This window comes from Apteryx mantelli, chromosome 15 (assembly GCF_036417845.1).
Source record: "Apteryx mantelli isolate bAptMan1 chromosome 15, bAptMan1.hap1, whole genome shotgun sequence".
Classification (NCBI taxonomy): domain Eukaryota; kingdom Metazoa; phylum Chordata; class Aves; order Apterygiformes; family Apterygidae; genus Apteryx; species Apteryx mantelli.
In genome coordinates, this window is record NC_089992.1 from 23850429 (window position 1) to 23858338 (window position 7910).

At 59.5% G+C, this 7910-nt stretch overlaps 1 protein-coding gene across 1 annotated transcript in view; it reads right to left on the minus strand.

Moving 5' to 3' along the window:
* CCDC33 (coiled-coil domain containing 33) overlaps positions 1–4243 on the minus strand; it is a 58877-nt gene extending 54634 nt beyond the window's left edge. The window contains exons 1-3 of the mRNA XM_067305803.1: positions 3931–4243; positions 3401–3801; positions 1921–2112 (exon numbers count right to left, since the gene is read on the minus strand). Of these exons, the coding sequence (XP_067161904.1) occupies positions 1921–2112; positions 3401–3801; positions 3931–4243 (906 nt within the window). The remainder of the gene's footprint in view (positions 1–1920; positions 2113–3400; positions 3802–3930) is intronic.
* Between the last annotated feature and the right edge of the window lie 3667 nt (positions 4244–7910).

Sequence of the window (7910 nt, forward strand, 5' to 3'; positions counted from 1 at the left end):
GTGATGCCTAGGTTCAAGGTCCTGAGGCTTGCAATACTCAGCACCCATCACTCTCCCCTGCCAAGTTCCTTGCAGGATCTGGCCTACAGAGGATTTACCAGTACAGCTTATAGGGATGGTCACTAGCTCCTCACCACACACAAGCAGAAGGCTGGACTTTCCCATACAAGAAGTTTCTTTACAGACCTGTGCAAGCTGCCTTTGCACTCACTTAAGGTCCCCGTCCCCCTCCTCCACCAGCAGGAGAAAGATCTCCAGGAAAGCCACACGCACACCCTGAGATGGAGGCAGGGACAGGGAAGCTGTGCTGGAGAGGGGCTGAGCAGGTCAGCCAGGCGCCAGAGCACCCCGTAAGTCCTCAGTGAAACACAAGCAGTGAGGTTGCCAGAGCAGCTGGCTCCAGAGGTGACAATCTGAGTCCCCATGGTGTGTCCAGAATTTGGGACTCCTGGGGACAGCATGGGGCACAGCCTATGGAGTCCTTGTGACCTCCCCATCGTGGTCCTTAGCTTGGGAGCTGTGCACCGCTTTGGATGTACCTTGCTATGACCTTTATGAGAGATTCCCACCCCATTTCTGAGAGTCACCAGATTCTCCACACTGCCTTGTGTCCTGGTCTGGTGACCCAGAAGCTGCAGGTGGCTGTGCTGGGATCTCAACGACCTGCTAATGTATTGCCCTCAGCCCTGCCATCCTGACAGCCCTCCAGCTTCCCGCCCAGCATCCCCATACACTCCCCACCCAGCCCAGTCCTCACATCTATCACAACTCTCTACATGACAAAGCAGGAAACAGAAGACCCATGAGAAGGCTGCATCGGAAAGAAGTTGCATGCAAATAGCTGGAAAGAAAAGAGAGCCCAGGGGATGTCCAGGAAAGACGAACCGTTAGATCAATCCAGTCTGTTGCCTTAAGTGCTGCAAGTCCAGCTTTTGCAAGAAATGTTTTCACAGGTGTATGAGACACCTCTAAGAGCAGATGAGACAATGTCTTCAACAGAGATGTTATTTTATAGTGAGATGCAGGAAATGGAGCCCCTGGGGGAAGGGCGTCTTTCTTCCTTTATTTGGACAGCTTTTAATATAACTAAGAAAATAAAAACATAGCCTCTTTGAATGTGTTAATCCTGCCAGTTTGTCCTACACTTACTGCAGTTTTTAGAAGACTATATTTGAGTTGGAAGATGAAATATTTAAGACATCACTCCCAAATGCTAGGAGTCAGCATTTAAAAGCTTCCAGATGACACCAGGACCAGGGAGCATAGCAGTGACACCACCCACACCACCACCTTACTGCCGACCTACACGCAGGGAGAGCAAACAAGACGCCTGAAGAGGATCTCAGGATCCCCTTGTCCACAGTATTGTCCAGTGACAGACTCATCAAGCCAACTGCCAGGCAACAGCTTGGGGCACCGAGGCCTGGGAATCACACTGATACTGCAAAGGGAAGGTTTTGGAGGAAAGCCAGCTCCTCTTGCCTGCAGGGCCGTGCATGCACGCTGGCACAGGCTCCCCGTGCAGGGGGACGCGTTGGAGGTGTGCAGACGGGGGTTGCAATTAAAACGTGGTCAGCATTAGGCCAGATCCTGCAAGGGGCAGGACAGGTGATGCTGCATCCCTCAGCACCCTGCTAGCTGACAGCAGAGGCCGGCTCAGATCCATGGGCACACTGGGCACCCCACTGGCTTGCCACCCTGCAGGTTCAGGTTTCAGCCCTGCAAACCCCCGACGCTGGGAGCTGCAGGCCTCCCTGAGGAGACCAAGCCCTGCTGCACCCCTGCCAGGCCCGGTCCTGCCCTGTGGCTTAGCAGCAGGAGGGCTAGGCTGGCTTCCCAGCACACCTGCAAGAAGCTCAGGTCAAACAGGCACAAGGACCATGTCTTCTCGAGCTACCCTCTCCCATGCTCTTCACTAACCTGCACTGCAGAGGAGGTCAGGTCCGGGCTGTATCCTGGCGAGGAGAGGTGGAAACTGCTGCAGCTCAGCAGGCGCCTTGGGGCAGGTGCCGAGGAGGAGGAGGAGGAGGAAGAGGAGGAAGAGAAGCGTTCATCTGCTGAGTCACCCGGGAGCTCTGGGGAGGAGCCGAGCTCAGGGTCAGCCAGCAGTTGCTACGGGCAAGGCAGAAGATTTAAGGTAAGCAAGACCTGAGAGCAGCTTGGTGGCTCTAGCACCCCCCCTCCTGGTCTGCCGTATCCCCCCCAAGGTCTCCTGCAACACATCCCACCACACCCCAGCAAGAGCCCCAGGCAGCCCACTACAGGACAGCTGCAAGGAACCCCCTCCAGGTGAGCAGCCCCTGTCCCCCACAGCCCACCATCATCACTTAACAGCTTGGCTCTAGCACCTACCTTCCAAGAGTAGGACTCTTCATATGAGCAAAAGAGTACCAGAAGCAGCCACCAGCACCCTTTCTTTTATATCTAGGGACACCTTCTAGGTACCTCCCCAAGAATAAACCTTCCAAAGCCCAAACTACAATAATAAAAAGGAGAAAGAAATAAACCTACTCCCACTACTGACAAGCTTTCCTGGAGCCCACCCCCTCCCATCATCTTTTATAGGGAGCACCTGCCCACCTCCCAGCTGGCTTGGATGGGGCTGGCTGCTCCTCAGCCCTTATAAAAGCAGGGCTTGGGGCTACTGGGGAGCCTCATTTTTCCTGGGGTGCCTGTATTTCTTGGGGTTTCTCTGCTGGAGGGGCTGGCCTGGAGCAGCTGGGAAGCATGGGGGGCTTTAAGAAGATTGAGCAGACAAGCTGGAGGTTGCAGCCCTGCTGCAAGTGGTGTGGGTGAGGCTTGGGGCTGGCTGCAGCTCTCATGCTCAGTAGGAAATGCCCAGCTGGTCTGGGGGAACGGTGCTCAGCACCCTGCTCTATTAGTGGCCCTAGCTGGGTAAGAAGGGGGCTCAGCTGGGGCAGAGCCAGGTTAATGTCCCCATAGATCCTGTTCCTCCAGCTCCAGGCACGCTTGGTGGCAGGAGCCTGCCTGCTCCCCTGGGTGGCTGCCGTGTCCCAGAGCCCATGGCTACACCTGGAGCTCTGCTAAGCTGCTCTCCTCCCAAAACCAAGGCAGTCCCTGAGACCGTCAGCCCCAGGCAGTGGGTTTCCAGTCCTGGGGCCCGTCTGACTACCTGGGGAATGAGGGAAGGGAAACTGAGGCAGGGCTGAGCTGTGCTGTTCAGCAAAGACTTCACCTGAAGGACACAGAAATTGCTCCCTTCCGGCACCGCAACTGCCCTTATTCCAGCTGGCCGCCTCTTGGGATGCCCGAGCTACCCCAGGGCCAAACCCCGTCTCCGGCCGAGCGGCGGGGTCTCGCTTGGCTCGAGCCCGGGCTCCCCGTGCCGCTGTCCTCCCCGGCCAGGCCACCGTGGGTGGCCCCGCGTGGGCTCTCGTACCTCGGGTGCCTCGGGGGAGCGGGCACGGCCCTCGGCGGGCAGCGAGCGGTACGCCGAGCCCGGCGCGTGGAGCGAGCGGCGCGGCGGCGGGGCGTCCGGAGAGCGGCGGGGCTCCGCGGCAAGGGGCGGCCGGTGCTCGTGGAAGGAGACGGCGAAGGCCAGGCTGCCGCAGTGCCGCGCCAGCCGGTCGCTGCCCACCCGCAGCAGCGGCGCCACGCCGTGGTAGCGGTACAGGTCCTCGTGCCTCCCGGCGAAGAGGTTCATCCGGGGCTGGTTGGGGCGGGGGTAGATGGCGAAGAAGGCTTCGCCCGCCCGCCGGCCGCCCTCGCCCGCCGCGCCGCGGAACCGCAGGGCCTCGATGCGGAGGCGCGCATCGTGGTCCCCGTCGTTCTTGCAGAAGCCTGCGGGCGGGGGGAGGCGGGCGGGCTGGCGCCGGCGGCTCGCGGGAGCCTCTCCGGGGCTGGCGGCGGGCGCCGGTGGGGATCCCGGGGGGGTCGTTCGCTGAAGGGCTCGGGCGTTCGACCCCTTACCTTTGGGCAGGGTGAAGGTGAACTTCCTCCTCCGGAAGGAGCAGGTCTCGCCGGGGTCGCCCTGCTCCACGACGTCGGTGGCGCCCGTGTCGCTCCAGACGGCCTCCCCGTCGTTGACGCGCAGCCGCACGCCACCGCCGCTGCCGCCCTCCAGCAGCGGGTTCTCGGCCGTCAGCCGCAGGGCGTAGCGGCCCCCGCTGTTGAAGCGCACGTGGAGCACCTCAAACTCGAGGTCCAGGGTCTTCTCTTCGGCCTTCAGGCGCGCCTTCTGCAGGGCCACAGGGACGCGAAGCTCGCCCGCCGGCGCTGCCATGGGCACGGACGTGCCGCTGAGAGCCCGGCCCTCCCCTGGGAATAGCGGGGACCTCGCAGACCTCTGCCCCGCAGCGAGTCCCGCTGGCCTCCGGCCGCCTCCTAGCTGGAAGCCAGAGCAGGTTTCCGAGCAGCCCTGCGCTCTTTCCAGCCGGGAAGCACCCGGGGGTGCCCCGGGTACGTGCCCGCTTCACATCTTCGCCGGCGGCTTTCAAAGGCAGCGCAAAAGGGAAAGAAATCTCTGGCCCTGGAGGAGCGTCCTGGCCGACGCGGGGAGATGCTGGCGGCGGTGGCGAGAGCTCGCCTCTCCCGCCTCCCGTGCGATGGCAGCGCCGGGGGCTCCGAACTCCGGTTTGTTTGCCAGGAAACCAGGTAACTAGACGCGAAGCGGTGGCTGCCTTCCAGCAAACAGAGCCTGGCCGCCGGCGGTGCGAGGAAGGCTCTGTGCCACGGGTATCCGAGGCGATGCCAGGCGAGACGGCGCACGCACGCATGTGCATGGGGTGCGGGTCTGCGCCGGGGAGCCGCCAATGGTACCGGGCTTCCCGATCCTTTGGCCTTGGGAGGTTTATCCGGCCACGAAGGGGTGCTGGCTGCCGTTTGCAGAGCCCTGCAAGAGATGCTGAAGGCGCAGCACCCCGGGCGGTGCGAGCCGGGGAAGCTGCTAGCACCCATCTCCCTGACCCCAGCGGGACTGTCCTGCCCCTCCTGCACCCGCCTGCTGTTTGCTGGACCCCAGCCGCTTCTCGGCTCATCTGCAAGGCAAGTTTTTAGCTGGTTTTGCTCCTAACTGGCTCATGGCGGGGTCAGGTGAGCCAAGGGAGGAGAACGGGATGAGCCCGGGGAGCAGTGCCTTGCTGCTAGATCGGCTCCCAAAAGGCGAAGGGGGCATTTATCCCCCCCATCCCAATTCTACCTCCCAGCAGCTTTGCAGACAAGCTGAAGGTAGAAGCTGTTGCTATAAAACAAGCATTTGAAAAACACCGCACAAAACAAAGGTTGGTGCGAACCCAGGTGTTTTGGGAGTGACCTCAGCGGGGCTGGCGGTCTGGGGGGGGGCAGCGAGATGAAGGGAGCCTGGAAGAGCACCGTCGGCTCTTTGCCAGCTCGGTCACATCCCGTTCCCTGCTCGCTGTTGGGAATGGCTTGTTCCCGCAGCTGCAGGGATGTTCCTGGTGAAACGCGAGCCAGGGCTGGGCTAGCGACGGGCGCTTGCTGCACCAGCTCCTGCGGCCACGTACGAAGCCGCATTCCAGTCTCTTCATGCCGGCGTAAACCTGAGACAACAAGGTTCTCCTCGGGGTGGAGCGGCTTGAGCAATAACGCGGCATCCGGGCCCTCGGGGCACGGGACGGCTGTGGTTTTTTTAGTACGCGAGAGCCGGGGAGACCATGGGAACGGCCCTGCAAGGGACCCGGCGCGCTGGGTGAGCACCGTTCGTTTGGCCTTAACTGCACGTCCCGTATCCTCGTCCATAGAGCCGGGACCCGTGTCCAAATTGCTGCCTCCGCACACCCCTTTGCAGGGACGCGTGGGCCCTGGATGAACTCGGTAGAAATCAGTCTGTGCCTCATGGCTCCCCGCTGCTTCCGGAGAGGCCACGCGAACCTCCTGCTCCTTTTTCGGTTTCTAGTGCCAGGTTTTGGCACGATTTCACCAAAACCCATTTTCCCCGCTGGCGCTGCTGGGCTGGTCTCGAGGGCTCGCTCCCCGTGGGATCCCCTCGCGTCCCCCCGTCTCCTTTTCCATTTTCGGGTTGAGACCCGGTTCAGCCCCTTGAGCCAGGTGGTCTCTCCCAGCACAGGGCTGGAATTGCCTGCTTGGGCGATGCTGCGCCTGCAAAGCTGTGGCGATTTGGGCCACGAGCCTGCTCGTGAGATGGGAGCCGTCGTGCTCATTTGTGCAGCCGGGGTTTGCTTCGGCCCCCACCCCTGCGCCTGGTCCCGTGCAATGCGCACGGCTCAGCGGGGGCAAAGCAGCAGGATTAATCCTAGGTATCAAAGCAGTGGCTGCGCGAAGGATCAGGTCCTGCCTTGGGTGACAGCCCCTGCTTGTGACACTCGGGTGACAGGGACTTCAGCCCACAAATTCACGGCTGGTCCTGAAAGTTTTCCCTGACTCGGTTAAAAACCTGCCAAGCTCTAATGTGTGGAAATGGGAAATGTTTCTGCCTGCGTATCCTTAACTATCCCACTTAATTTCCTTCCTGCCCTTGTGCAAATACATTAAAAAACCGCCTCTAATGGTGGGATCATCACAGAGTAATTCTCACATAATCGAATCTCGGGCACAGTTAATTCATGCAGCGTTTCTCTCCAGCCGCAGTGGAGGCGCATGCGGAGCGCGTCTCGGATTGCTGGCTCCGTCGTCGCGTTGAAAGGACATGAGATAAAGATAAAAGTGAAACTGCAACCGAGAACTCTCCAGGAGGGGGATGAATCGGGGAGGGAATTACCCACGCTGTCTTATCGGAAGCTGGCAACCACGAAAAGGGCTGCATCTCCGTTTCAGGATTTCTTTCCGGCATCACGTACCCGACCTGCTCCCCCGGCACAAAGCACCACAGTTCCTGCTGGGAGCAAGGTCGCTTCCCCGGATCAGGGAGAGCTCTGCTTTTGGCAGCCCGAAGTCCTGTGGGTTTTGTCCTCTCCTTAGACGTGAAAAGTGCTCTTTGACTTCTGGAGCTCTGCCCGCGCAGCGAGTTCGAGGTTTGAGGCTGGAAAACTCGTATTAATGATCAGAGCTCGATGTTCCAGCCAAAGCTGGGTTCCTGCCATCCTTAGCTCTTTCTCTGTATAGTCTCTTCCCAAACAGAGATGGGCTGAATGGACACGGTAAAAGAGGCAGGGATTTGCTCGTGGTCGATGGCCGGGAAAGAGGACGGGAGACGGCGGCAGGGCATCCTCGGTGCGTGAAGCAGGGAGGACCCTGGGCAGCGCTCGCGATGCCGCGGCCCCCTGACCTGGCGCTTGGCCCCGGCGGAGGGATGGGCGCGAGGGTTTGGCGTGGGAGGCTCCCCTAGGACTGAGGGGGCACCACAAGACGTGCACAAAAAGTAGGTGGGAGCATATCTAAGGCTTGCGGCTAGTTTCCTGGCAGAGCCATTTGGGGGACAGAAAACACCAAGCTGGAGGAATGTAAACCTTTTGCAGGGCATTACGGAGTGTGCCGAAACGTTTTTGTGAGCAGTGAAGCCACGTCAGGGTGGTTGTTCCCACCGTGGCGTGTATATATATGATCATTTTGCTAAGGTCGGAACAAGGATCACTGGAGTATTTTGAGGGAAAAGCCCCCATGGTTTTGAATTTCAGCCTCACCCCATCTTTCTGCTACAGGTCTGATGCTGGCTGGAAACCTGCTCCATCTCCTCTTTTCTCCTTAATTCCTTCCTTGCTTGCCCTGGAAGCATGTTTGGGAAGCGAACACTGCATTTCTCATTTAAAAATAATCCTGGGGGGAGGAAAAAAATCTGCAGGTCACTTTGTTCAACATTGCCGCAAGGTTTCAGCTAAAAATTAAGCTAAATCTTGAAGGTTGATTAATTTTTCTTTGCTTCATTTGCTTGCTTGCTGTCACATGTGTGTATTTATCTGGATTATTTCCTCGCGTGGTTTTGTGAGGCGCTGGCTGATGAACAGTCTGCAGCTCCCGGGAGCGCTTGCGTGAAG